Source organism: Catharus ustulatus, chromosome 30 (genome assembly GCF_009819885.2).
Source record: "Catharus ustulatus isolate bCatUst1 chromosome 30, bCatUst1.pri.v2, whole genome shotgun sequence".
Taxonomy (NCBI): Eukaryota; Metazoa; Chordata; class Aves; order Passeriformes; family Turdidae; genus Catharus; species Catharus ustulatus.
This window is the reverse complement of record NC_046250.1, coordinates 3,223,734-3,235,902: the sequence shown is the minus strand read 5'-3', so window position 1 is coordinate 3,235,902 and position 12,169 is coordinate 3,223,734. Positions and strand designations below refer to the sequence as shown.

The window sequence follows — 12,169 nt, the reverse complement described above, 5'->3', positions numbered from 1 at the left end:
CATCTCTGCCCTCCTCAGCTCTTGCTCAGCACTTCTCTTCCAGACCCAACTCCCAGTCTCTGCTCACTGGGACCAGCTGGGAGAAGCTCTTGGGCTCTTTGGGGATGGGGCTCCCCATTCTTTCTTCCTCCCCATTCCTGGTCCCCTCTCTGGGCTCTGCTCTTTCCCCAGCCGAGGCCGTGCCTCCCATCCTGCCCGTGCCTCCTGCAGGTGCCCCAACAGCCACAGCCATGTCCTGCTACGACCTGTGCCGGCCCTGCGGCCCCACCCCGCTGGCCAACAGCTGCAACGAGCCCTGCGTGCGCCAGTGCCAGGACTCACGGGTCATCATCGAGCCCTCGCCTGTGGTGGTCACCCTACCAGGACCCATCCTCAGCTCCTTCCCCCAGAACACCGCCGTGGGATCCTCCACCTCCGCCGCCGTGGGCAGCATCCTCAGCGAGTCCGGGGTCCCCATCAACTCGGGGGGCTTTGGGCTCTCGGGGCTCTCCGGCCTTGGTGGCCGCTACTGCGGCCGCAGGTGCCTGCCCTGCTAGAGCCGGGCCGCACGTCCAGCGAGTGCCTCCCCCGGCCAGCCCCAGGCCAGGGGCCCCACTGAGGCTGGAGCTGCTGGCCAGCGTTTCCACAGGCCTTGGGCCCCCTTGAGGGAGGCAGCCGTGGCCAGCTGAGGCTTCTGCCTGTCCTGCTTTCTCCTGCGCCTCCCCAGGCCCTGCTGGCCCAGGGGGTCAGCCCCGAGCCGGCCGCAGGCAGACCATGGTGTGGCCACTGCTGGCCAGGGCAGCCTGGCCTGGGGCCCTGCCCACCCCCTGCTTTGTTTCTGTCTGCACACTCAATAAAGTTCACTCTGCATTCAACTGGAGCCTCCTGCACTTCCTTCCACTTTGGGATCTCCCACTAAAGCTGCTTCATGGGACTGTGGTGCCCTGGGGGGTTTGGGTGGTCCAAGGCCACTGATGGACCTTGCTCACAGCTGGGCAAGGTGACTACCTGCAAGGGCCACTGAAATTCCATGGGGCAGGGGAGGGAGTGTGGCCCTGAGTCTGACAGGGTGACCAGAACATGCACCAGGGTGTCCAGGAAGTGTCCCAGAGTGACCAGGAGGTACCCAGGGTGACCAGGAGGTGCCTCAGGGTGACCAGTGTGACCAGGAGGTGCCCAGGTGACCAGGAGGTGCCTCTGAGTGACCAGGAGGTGCCCAGAGGGCATCCGAACCAGGACACAGATCAGGGATGTGCTGAGGGTGGGTGTAACCCGGATTTGGGACAGGGATGGACTCACAGGGACCATGATCCCCCCTCTGAGAGCGAGCAGCGGTGACAGTGACGTGACCAGGGATGTTCCCAGCCCCAGAAGGAGCAGGGTGTTGGATTTTGCCCTTTTCTGTTGCTGTTGGCGCAGACCTGACATATGAAAGGATGCACTACACTTCAGAATTTTTATATTTTTTATTACAACAGCATGCTGTTTCCTATCCTCTCTACAAACTTTACACTTTATTCATTGGTTACAGTAAATTAACATTTTCATTGATGTGAAACCATCTCGACCTCTGTTCTTCACAAAACTTTTCTAAAAATACTTTTCCCAGCTGCAGGTTTTTTCTCATTTATATGTTTTTTTTTCTACTCTTTTCAGTCTCCTCACCCTTATCCATTAACCCTCTCTGGCTCACAGGGCAGCTGTAATTCCCTTCCATACTTTTCTGACCCAGAGATGGGACCACTGAGAGGCATTGTCTATTCCATGGTATTTCTAATTCTAAATCTAATTAGAATTCTAATAAGAAACCTATCTCCAGGTTTGCACACAGATGTGTCATACCCTGAGAACTCTCTACAAACCCATTTCCCACAGCAGTGGAAACATTTTGCCCCACATCAAAACTGCCCTGTGGTCAGAAACACAAATTGCTGAGGAGTCATTGTGTGTGTCACCATGTCCTGAAGGAGTCTGGAGTGGATCTGCAGAAATCTGCTGTGCCACTTCATCTTGGAGCTTTTTTCCAACCTGGAGTTTTCTGGGATTCCTCCAGAAGAGTGACCCATCCTCAGTCCATTCCAATGCCTGGCACAGGACTCACATTTCCCTCTGCACACCTGCCCTGGGTGCCACATGTCACCTCAGCACTGGGACATGTCCCTGTGCTCCAGGGTTTGGATGTTGTGCTTGGATGCAGGAAAGAAAAACAATCCCTTGCAGCTGGAAATGCACAATGAAGGATTTAGGATGGTTCCTGTGAATCTGCACAGAAATCTCATCTGGAACGTCGAGCTTTGGCCTCATCAGCTGGAACCCAATGTCCACGCTCCCTCCTGGCTCAGGGATCCCCTGGGGCACCTCCTGGTCACTCACACCAAGCCACACTCCCTCCAACCCCACCCAAACCCCCCAGGGCACCACAGCCCCATGGAGCAGCCTTGGCTGGGGGTCCCAAAGTGGAAGGAAGTGCAGGAGGCTCCAGTTGAATGCAGAGTGAACTTTATTGAGTGTGCAGACAGAAACAAAGCAGGGGGTGGGCAGGGTCCCGGGCCAGACTGCCCTGGCCAGCAGTGGCCACACCGTGGTCTGCCTGCGGCCGGCTCGGGGCTGAGCCCCTGGGCCAGCAGGGCCTGGGGAGGCACAGGAGAAAGCAGGACAGGCAGAAGCCTCAGCTGGCCACGGCTGCCTCCCTCAAGGGGGCCCAAGGCCTGTGGAAACGCTGGCCAGCAGCTCCAGCCTCAGTGGGGCCCCTGGCCTGGGGCTGGCCGGGGGAGGCACTCGCTGGACGTGCAGCCCGGCTCTAGCAGGGCAGGCACCTGCGGCCGCAGTAGCGGCCACCAAGGCCGGAGAGCCCCGAGAGCCCAAAGCCCCCCGAGTTGATGGGCACTCCCTCCTCGCTGAGGATGCTGCCCACGGCGGCGGAGGTGGAGGATCCCACGGCGGTGTTCTGGGGGAAGGAGCTGAGGATGGGTCCTGGCAGGGTGACCACCACGGGCGAGGGCTGGATGACCACGCGGGAGTCCTGGCACTGGCGCACGCAGGGCTCGTTGCAGCTGTTGGCCAGCGGGGTGGGGCCGCAGGGCCGGCACAGGTCGTAGCAGGACATGGCTGTGGCTGCAGGAAAACCTGGGGAGAGGGCAGGGAAAGCAGCCACACAGTGAGAGGCACAGCTGGAGACGCTGATCCAGGAGAAAGAGCAGAGCCCACACATAAGGGACAGCCTGGAGAGGGAGGGAGGGGAGATCCAACAGCCCTGAGCCCAAAGTGTTCCCTGCAAAGAAATCCCAACATCTCCCCCCTCTGCCCAGTAACAAACAACCACAAAACCCCGGTGGGATCAGGATGGAGGAGAAAGCTCTGGGGAGAAGCAGAGATTGCACTGAGGCGCGAGGAGAAGGAGAAGAGGAAGAGAAGAGCGAGGCCCTTGGAGCTCACCTGTGTCACCGAACAGGAGAAGGCAGGAGAGGTGGATGAGGGATGCTGTGCTTGTTCTGCCTTTTATACTGCCCCACACAGCCCCGGGCCCAGACGCGCCTTTGCACAGCGAACGTGTTTACCAACAAGCTCATATTTTATGCAAAGCATCCCCAATTAAGTAAACTCGAGGTTGTTTATGTTCCCTGCAACTCTGCCTTTTCATTTCCCTGTGCAGGACGTGCCCATTCAGCCAATCTGGCTCCTTTCAAGTGCCAGCATCAGAGGCCAAAATGTTTTTAGGGTATTTTTCATCCAGAACCAGGCTGATGTTTCAACCGGCTGGGTGGAGTGGTGCCGTATTTCCAGGTGATGTCAGCACCTTCCCCTCCTGAGGCAGCTCTCAGCCTTTGGAGTAATAAATGCAGTTTTTCTATTATAAACCCAGATTAAAGGCTGGCTTTGGCTGGGACTGGCCATCAACGTTGCTCTCTGTGACTCCAAGGCCTTTCAAGCCTCCTTAGACATAATTTATTCAGCAGAGAGACTTCATGGGCTGGGTTTGAACTTTTTTTGGGATCTCACATTGACTTTAGAAGAAATTATCTCGTTTCTTCTGCCTTTCACCTCTTCCAGCATCGCCTGGAGTTCTCCAATCAGCAGAACAGAAGGAAGGACGCTGCTCTCCCAACTACAAATCTTAGTCAGGGTCATTATCTTGCAGAAATCACTCCCTAATGAGAACATCTCACTTCAAAACTCTTCCTTCTTCCATTCCTCACGGCCATCCCTCCACTTCTGCCTCCCCCCGCCTCTGACCAGACCCTCCCCATGGTCCCAAACACTCAGGAATATTTCCAAGGGAGCACCTGAGGGCTGGCAGTGCCCAGCAAACACAACCTGGGGAGCAGCAGGGACCAGGATGTCCCCAGAGATGCCTGGCAAGGGAAGGATTCCACGCTCTGAGTTGCTTTTCCTGGGGCAAGACATAAGCTGGTGTCCCCAGGAGAGGTGGCAGCCCTGCTGGGGCACCACCTGACAGCCCTGATGGCAAAAGGGGCAAAACTCCTGTCCCAGCAAGGCTGGGGCTCCATCAGAAAAATTTTAAATCCCACAGGTCCAAGCCAGGAGGATGAAAGGAGCTCTCAGCTTGGCAGAAAAAGTTTCTCCAAACAAATAAATCCAGTAGGAAGCCCCAGGTGTGACAGGGCAGATCCAGCAGAGGGATTTCCCTCAAAACACACACCACATTTCCATCCATGGAATTTCCACTGAAATCCCTTCCAGGCTCTCTTTTACACCCTCTACAAAGTTTACACTTTATTCATTGGTTGCAATAAATCAACATTACGTTCGTTGGTGTAAAACCATCTCCACCTCTGTTTTTCACAAATGTTTTATAAAAATAATTTTTCCACCTGCAGGTTTTCTTGCCTGCTCATCTCCTTCTCCTTCTTCTCTTCTTGGTCTCCATGCCAACAGTAAGAAATAAACCTTATTCATTAACTCTCTCTGGCCCAACTGTGAGTCCTACCACAGGAGACAGAAGAACTTGGTAGAATCGCTTTATTTCAGACATTGACACCCAAAATAGGGCAGAGGAGCAGCCAGGATCACTGCAGGGCCAGGCACACCCCGTTCCCCAAGACAAACACTCCACAGAAAGCAGGAAAAGAAAATTGGGCATCACATTGACTTTGGCAGTGGCATTGAATGTCCTTTCAACTCGTTTGGGGCTCTCTCAGCATTCAGGGGCTGGGAGAAGTGCTTGGAGGAAGGGAGGAAGGGAAAGGTGCAATTGTAGAGGTAAAAAACAACCATGGCCTTGGGCAGGAGGATGAAACTGGAACAGAAACCATTGGGGCTGGGGCTTGACTCATCAGCTGGAAGTTGCTCAAGCGCTGTCCTGGCTCAGGTGTCCCCTGGGCACCTCCTGGTCATCCTGGGGCATGTCCTGGTCACCCTGTCACACTCACACAGGGCCACACTCCCTCCACTGCCCCATGGCATTTCAGTGGCCCTTACAGGTTGTCAATTTGCCCAGATGTGAACAAGGTCCATCGGTGGCCCTGGACCACCCAAACCCCCCCCAGGGCACCACAGCCCCATGGAGTAGCCTTGGCTGGGGATCCCAAAGTGGAAGGAAGTGCAGGAGGCTCCAGTTGAATGCAGAGTGAACTTTATTGAGTGTGCAGACAGAAACAAAGCAGGGGGTGGGCAGGGCCCCGGGCCAGGCCGCCCTGGCCAGCAGTGGCCACACCGTGGTCTGCCTGAGGTCGGCTCGGGGCTGAGCCCCTGGGCCAGCAGGGCCTGGGGAGGCACAGGAGAAAGCAGGACAGGCAGAAGCCTCAGCTGGCCACGGCTGCCTCCCTCAAGGGGGCCCAAGGCCTGTGGAAACGCTGGCCAGCAGCTCCAGCCTCAGTGGGGCCCCTGGCCTGGGGCTGGCCGGGGGAGGCACTCGCTGGACGTGCGGCCCGACTCTAGCAGGGCAGGCACCTGCGGCCGCAGTAGCGACCACCAAGGCCGGAGAGCCCCGAGAGCCCAAAGCCCCCCGAGTTGATGGGGACCCCGGACTCGCTGAGGATGCTGCCCACGGCGGCGGAGGTGGAGGATCCCACGGCGGTGTTCTGGGGGAAGGAGCTGAGGATGGGTCCTGGCAGGGTGACCACCACGGGCGAGGGCTCGATGATGACCCGCGAGTCCTGGCACTGGCGCACGCAGGGTTCGTTGCAGCTGTTGGCCAGCGGGGTGGGGCCACAGGGCCGGCACAGGTCGTAGCAGGACATGGCTGTGGCTGCTGGGGCACCTGCAGGAGGCACGGGCAGGATGGGAGGCACGGCCTCGGCTGGGGAAAGAGCAGAGCCCAGAGAGGGGACGGGGAATGGGGAGGAAGAAAGGATGGGGAGCTCCATCCCCAAAGAGCCCAAGAGCTTCTCCCAGCTGGTCCCAGGGAGCAGAGACTGGGAGCTGGTTCTGGGAGAGAAGTGCTGAGCTGGAGCTGAGGAGGGTGGAGATTAAGGCAAAGACAGAGAGAGGAAGGAGAAGGACACGAGGAAGGTGGAGGTGGTTGGAGCTCACCTGTGTCACCGAGGAGAAGACAGGAGAGCTGGATGAGGGATGCTGTGCTTGCCGTGCCTTTTATATTGCCCCACACACCCCCAGCACATGGAACATGTTTACCGAGCTCCTCTCGCATGCAAAACATCCCCATTAGAGAAATGGGGACACTGCAACGCTGCTTTTTCATCTCCCTGTGCTCGACGTGCCCTGTCAGCCTCCCAGGCTCCTTTCAAGTGCCAGGATTAGAGGCCAAAATGTGCCCAGGGGCAATGCCACATCAGCAGGGCTGGGTGATGCAGCCAGGGCTGGGCAGTGTCCTGTTCCACCAGGGGACACCAGGCCCTTTGCCCTCCAGGGCCTCACTTTAGCATTCTCAGAATGGTCAGAGCATTTTTCCTGTAGCTGTGAAATAACAAGCCAGGCTTGAAAATGTGTTCTCTGTGACAGGAGTCACCTCATCCTCTCCATAACCAAATTCTCGACTCCATCAGAGTCGGGTGGAAACTTCCCTGTCACCTTGGGCACTCTGAAGAGTCAGGAATTCCAGATCCAGACAGATCCATGTGCTCTCTGCCCTTCCATGCCTTTGTGGTGAGCCCCCAGCACCCTGGAGTCAACAGAGACCACCCTGGAATTGTCTCTGACCCCTCCATTCCATCCTGGAATTGTTTCTGACCCTTCCATTCCACCCTGGAATGATCTCTGATCCCTCCATTCCATCCTGAAACTCTCTGACCCCTCCATTCCATCCTGGAATTGTCTCTGACCCCTCCATTCCATCCTGGAATTGTTTCTGACCCTTCCATTCCACCCTGGAATGGTCTCTGACCCCTCCATTCCATCCTGGAATTGTCTCTGACCCCTCCATTCCATCCTGGAATTGTTTCTGACCCTTCCATTCCACCCTGGAATTATCTCTGACCCCTCCATTCCATCCTGAAACTCTCTGACCCCTCCATTCCATCCTGGAATTGTCTCTGACCCCTCCATTCCACCCTGGAACAGTCTCTGACCCCTCCATTCCATCCTGGAATGGTCTCTGACCCCTCCATTTCATCCTGGAATTGTCTCTGACGCCTCCATTCCATCCTGGAATTGTCTCTGACCCCTCCATTCCATCCTGGAATGGTCTCTGACCCCTCCATTCCATCCTGGAACTCTCTTACCCCTCTATTCCATACTGGAATGGTCTCTGACCCCTCCATTCCACCCTGGCATGGTCTCCTGTAAGAGCCAAAACGAGCCATGCAGGACTCCAGGTGGATCTTTAAAATGCTGTTTATTGTGTCCAGATGATACAGCAATTCATTTATTATTTAAAAATACTCTTTATTGTGTCCAGTGGTGATGTGGAGAAATCCGATTTTCCTCTGGAGTCCATCGGAGAAAAGGGCTCCCTTAGTGTCCCAAAACCTCTGTTTTTATCTTGGTAAGCAATGTTGGGCTCTTCCCCCTGGTTGGAGCAACTCCCAATGGGATGAAGTGATTTTATCAATCACACAGTGGGACTCAATGGTCATTAGCAGAAGATAACTGCCTGGAGCAAGGATGAGTTGTGAAAAGATAAAGAACAATGCCCTGCCTGGTTTAACAGCTGGCCCATTAACCGAGTGTCTCCAGCAGAGATAAGGATCACTGCGCCCACCCTGAACAGATGGTGATAGAATAGATACCTTTTATCACACTGTATTGTAACCCCAGACACTTGTTCACATTCTACATTCAAAGATCTTTCTGTTTTACATCCGTATCTGTGAGACTTTCTTGTCAAACTTTTATCCATCCTTGGAATTGTCTCTGAGCCCTCCATTCCCTCCTGGAATGCTCTCTGACCCCTCTGTCCACTCCAGGTAGAGTGAGGGTCACTTCTTGTGCTTGGACAAAACTCTCAGGTACAGAGTGGGATTTTTTGAGCTGTCTGTGCAGGGTCAGGAGTGGGATTTGATGATTTGTGGGTCCCTTCAAACCTGGCACCCACAGGAGGGACAGGAGGGCACAAGGGATGCTGTGGAGGCAGAAGTGAATGGTGACAACTCCTTGGGATTATGTCCTGTGCAGGACACGAGCCGTGGAAGCTGCTCCAGAAAACATTTTCCTACAGAGTGATGAAAATCAAGGACCAGGAAGGTTGTGGGGTGTCCATCCTTGGACACATCGAGAAGTTGCTAGCATCTAAAGCAGCTCCCTCAAGGATGTCCCACCTGAGCAGAGGGTTGGGCCCCACAATCTCTGGAAGTGCATTCCAACCCCAAAAATGGTGATTTTGTGACCTCCCCCATGGAAGAGCTTTAGTGGGGGATCCCAAAGTGGAAGGAAGTGCAGGAGGCTCCAGTTGAATGCAGAGTGAACTTTATTGAGTGTGCAGACAGAAACAAAGCAGGGGGTGGGCAGGGCCCTGGGCCAGGCTGCCCTGGCCAGCAGTGGCCACACCGTGGTCTGCCTGCGGCCGGCTTGGGGCTGAGCCCCTGGGCCAGCAGGGCCTGGGGAGGCGCAGAAGAAAGCAGGACAGGCAGAAGCCTCAGCTGGCCATGGCTGCCTCCCTCAAGGGGGCCCAAGGCCTGTGGAAACGCTGGCCAGCAGCTCCAGCCTCAGTGGGGCCCCTGGCCTGGGACTGACCGGGGGAGGCACTCGCTGGACGTGCGGCCCGGCTCTAGCAGGGCAGGCACCTGCGGCCGCAGTAGCGGCCACCAAGGCCGGAGAGCCCCGAGAGCCCAAAGCCCCCCGAGTTGATGGGGACCCCAGACTCGCTGAGGATGCTGCCCACGGCGGCGGAGGTGGAGGATCCCACGGCGGTGTTCTGGGGGAAGGAGCTGAGGATGGGTCCTGGCAGGGTGACCACCACGGGCGAGGGCTGGATGACCACACGGGAGTCCTGGCACTGGCGCACGCAGGGCTCGTTGCAGCTGTTGGCCAGCGGGGTGGGGCCGCAGGGCCGGCACAGGTCGTAGCAGGACATGGCTGTGGCTGCAGGAAAACCTGGGGAGAGGGCAGGGAAAGCAGCCACGCAGTGAGAGGCACAGCTGGAGATGCTGATCCGGGAGAAAGAGCAGAGCCCAGGCAGAAGAGAGAGCCTGGAGAGGGAGATGGAAAGGAAAAGGAATTGCAGTCCCCAAGAAGGCCCTAAAAACATGGACAAGACCTTCCCCACCTCCTTCCAGTGTGGAACAGAGAGTGGAGACAATCACCAGCTGTCCCAGCAAAACATAACTGAGGCAAAGCCAGAAAAGACAGAGGAAAAGAAATAGAAGCAGAGGAAGGCACTCACCTGTTTCACCGAGCAGGAGAAGGCAGGACAGGTGGATGAGGGACCTACACTTGTGCTCTGCCTTTTATACTGTCCCACACAGCCCCGGGCCCAGGGACAGTCGTTGCACACAGAATGTGTTTACCAAGCTCATCTTGCATGCAAAACATCCCAATTACAAAAATTAGTGTTTTTATTTTTGCCCTGCAACGCTGCCTTTTCATTTCCCTGTGCAGGACGTGCCCAGTCAGCCTCCCAGGCTCCTTTCAAGTGCCAGGATTAGAGGACAAAACATTTCCAGGGGAAAATGATTTGTCAGCAGGGCTGGGTGATGCAGCCAGGGCTGGGGACTGTCCCACTGACCATCTGGGGCCAGTCCTTGCCCCTCCAGGGCAGGACTTCCATGTGCAGGGTCAGACCTGTGTCCTTTGCTGGACACAGGGACTGGATTGGGGCCTGTACCTCCTCTGCAGTGATCCCTGAGATTGGAAAAGCTCTCCCAGAACATCGAGCCTGTGACCAATCCCCACTGAGTGCCACGTCCAGTTTGCCCTTGTACACATCCAGTGATGACCACTCCAAACCCGCCAAGGTCATGGCCAACCCGGACAGGGTGAGGGACAGAGCTGACCCTAGCAGGGGAATGGCCAGGCTGGAACCTCAGGGCCCAGGGGAGCCTGGCCCCATCATCAGCAAACACTTTAAAGTCCTGCCCTGGAGCGCCAGGGCTGGAATTCTTTGGGATGTCGAACACTGCCCAGCCCTGGCTGCGCCACCCTACCCTGCTGACGTGGCATCGCCCCTGGACACGTTTTGGTCTCTAATCCTGGCACTTGAAAGGAGCCTGGGAGGCTGACTGGGCACGTCGAGCACAGGGAGATGAAAAAGCAGCGTTGCAGTGTCCCCATTTCTCTAATGGGGATGTTTTGCATGCGGGAGGAGCTCGGTAAACACGTTCCATGTGCTGGGGGTGCCTGTGGGCCTGGGGCTGTGTGGGGCAGTATAAAAGGCAGAGCAAGCACAGCATCCCTCACCCAGCTCTCCTGCCTTCTCCTGTTCGGTGACACAGGTGAGCTCCAAGGGCCTTACTCTTCTCTTCCTCTTCTCTTTCTCCTCGCGCCTCAGTGCAATCTCTGCTTCTCCCCAGTGCTTTCTCCTCCATCCTGCTCCCACCGGGGTTTTGTGATTGTTTGTAACTGGGCAGAGGTGGGAGATGTTGGGATTTCTTTGCAGGGAACACTTTGGGCTCAGGGCTGTTGGATCTCCCCTCCCTCCCTCCCTCTCCGGGCTGTGCCATCTGCACGGGCTCTGCTCTTTCTCCCGGATCAGCGTCTCCAACTGTGCCTCTCACTGCGTGGCTGCTTTCCCTGCCCTCTCCCCAGGTTTTCCTGCAACCACAGCCATGTCCTGCTATGACCTGTGCCGGCCCTGCGGCCCCACCCCGCTGGCCAACAGCTGCAACGAGCCCTGTGTGCGCCAGTGCCAGGACTCCCGCGTGGTCATCCAGCCCTCGCCCGTGGTGGTCACCCTGCCAGGACCCATCCTCAGCTCCTTCCCCCAGAACACCGCCGTGGGATCCTCCACCTCCGCCGCCGTGGGCAGCATCCTGAGCGAGGAGGGAGTGCCCATCAACTCGGGGGGCTTTGGGCTCTCGGGGCTCTCCGGCCTTGGTGGCCGCTACTGCGGCCGCAGGTGCCTGCCCTGCTAGAGCCGGGCCGCACGTCCAGCGAGTGCCTCCCCCGGCCAGTCCCAGGCCAGGGGCCCTGCTGAGGCTGGAGCTGCTGGCCAGCGTTTCCACAGGCCTTGGGCCCCCTTGAGGGAGGCAGCCGTGGTCAACTGAGGCTTCTGCCTGTCCTGCTTTCTCCTGTGCCTCCCCAGGCCCTGCTGGCCCAGGGGCTCAGCCCCGAGCCGGCCGCAGGCAGACCACGGTGTGGTCACTGCTGGCCAGGGCAGCCTGGCCCGGGGCCCTGCCCACCCCCTGCTTTGTTTCTGTCTGCACACTCAATAAAGTTCACTCTGCATTCAGCTGGAGCCTCCTGCACTTCCTTCCACTTTGGGATCCTCCACCAAAGCTGCTCCATGGGGCTGTGGTGCCCTGGGGGGTTTGGGTGGGGTTGGAGGGAGTGTGGTTTGATGTGAGTGACCAGGAGGTGCCCCAGGGGACAGCTGAGCCAGGAGGGAGCTTGGACATTGGGTTGCAGCTGATGAGGCTAAACCTTGAGGTTCCAGATGAGATTTCTGTGCAGATTCACAGGAACCATCCTAAATCCTTCACTGTGCATTTCCTCACGAGGAGGGAGGGAGGTGCTGTCTGGACGCGTGTCCAAGCTGTTTCATCCTTAAACCTCCTGCTTTGGAAGAATTTCCTTGTCTCTGAGTTTGCATTTCACGCCGACATGGTTTAATTGCTGTCAGTCTGTGGGGGGTTTTGCTCAGGAATTAAGGAAAGGTGGAGTCTTGCTTGCTGTGTCT

General features: G+C 57.0%; 5 protein-coding genes across 5 annotated transcripts; 2 read left to right on the top strand and 3 right to left on the bottom strand.

Annotated features, from left to right (window-relative positions):
• Nucleotides 1-230: 230 nt before the first annotated feature.
• Nucleotides 231-536, top strand: LOC117008863 (feather beta keratin-like). Its single transcript, XM_033082963.1, has one exon. The coding sequence runs from the start codon at nucleotides 231-233 to the stop codon at nucleotides 534-536; it is 306 nt and encodes a 101-aa protein (XP_032938854.1).
• A 2,243-nt stretch (nucleotides 537-2,779) lies between these two features.
• Nucleotides 2,780-3,085, bottom strand: LOC117008865 (feather keratin 1). Its single transcript, XM_033082964.1, has one exon. The coding sequence runs from the start codon at nucleotides 3,083-3,085 to the stop codon at nucleotides 2,780-2,782; it is 306 nt and encodes a 101-aa protein (XP_032938855.1).
• Nucleotides 3,086-5,873: 2,788 nt separating this feature from the next.
• On the bottom strand, nucleotides 5,874-6,179 carry LOC117008862 (feather beta keratin-like). The gene has a single exon (XM_033082962.1). The coding sequence runs from the start codon at nucleotides 6,177-6,179 to the stop codon at nucleotides 5,874-5,876; it is 306 nt and encodes a 101-aa protein (XP_032938853.1).
• A 2,924-nt stretch (nucleotides 6,180-9,103) lies between these two features.
• LOC117008866 (feather keratin 1-like) lies at nucleotides 9,104-9,409 on the bottom strand. The gene has a single exon (XM_033082965.1). It carries the CDS (start codon nucleotides 9,407-9,409, stop codon nucleotides 9,104-9,106), a length of 306 nt encoding a protein of 101 aa, XP_032938856.1.
• A 1,690-nt stretch (nucleotides 9,410-11,099) lies between these two features.
• On the top strand, nucleotides 11,100-11,405 carry LOC117008867 (feather keratin 1). The gene has a single exon (XM_033082966.1). The coding sequence runs from the start codon at nucleotides 11,100-11,102 to the stop codon at nucleotides 11,403-11,405; it is 306 nt and encodes a 101-aa protein (XP_032938857.1).
• The last annotated feature ends 764 nt before the right edge of the window (nucleotides 11,406-12,169 follow it).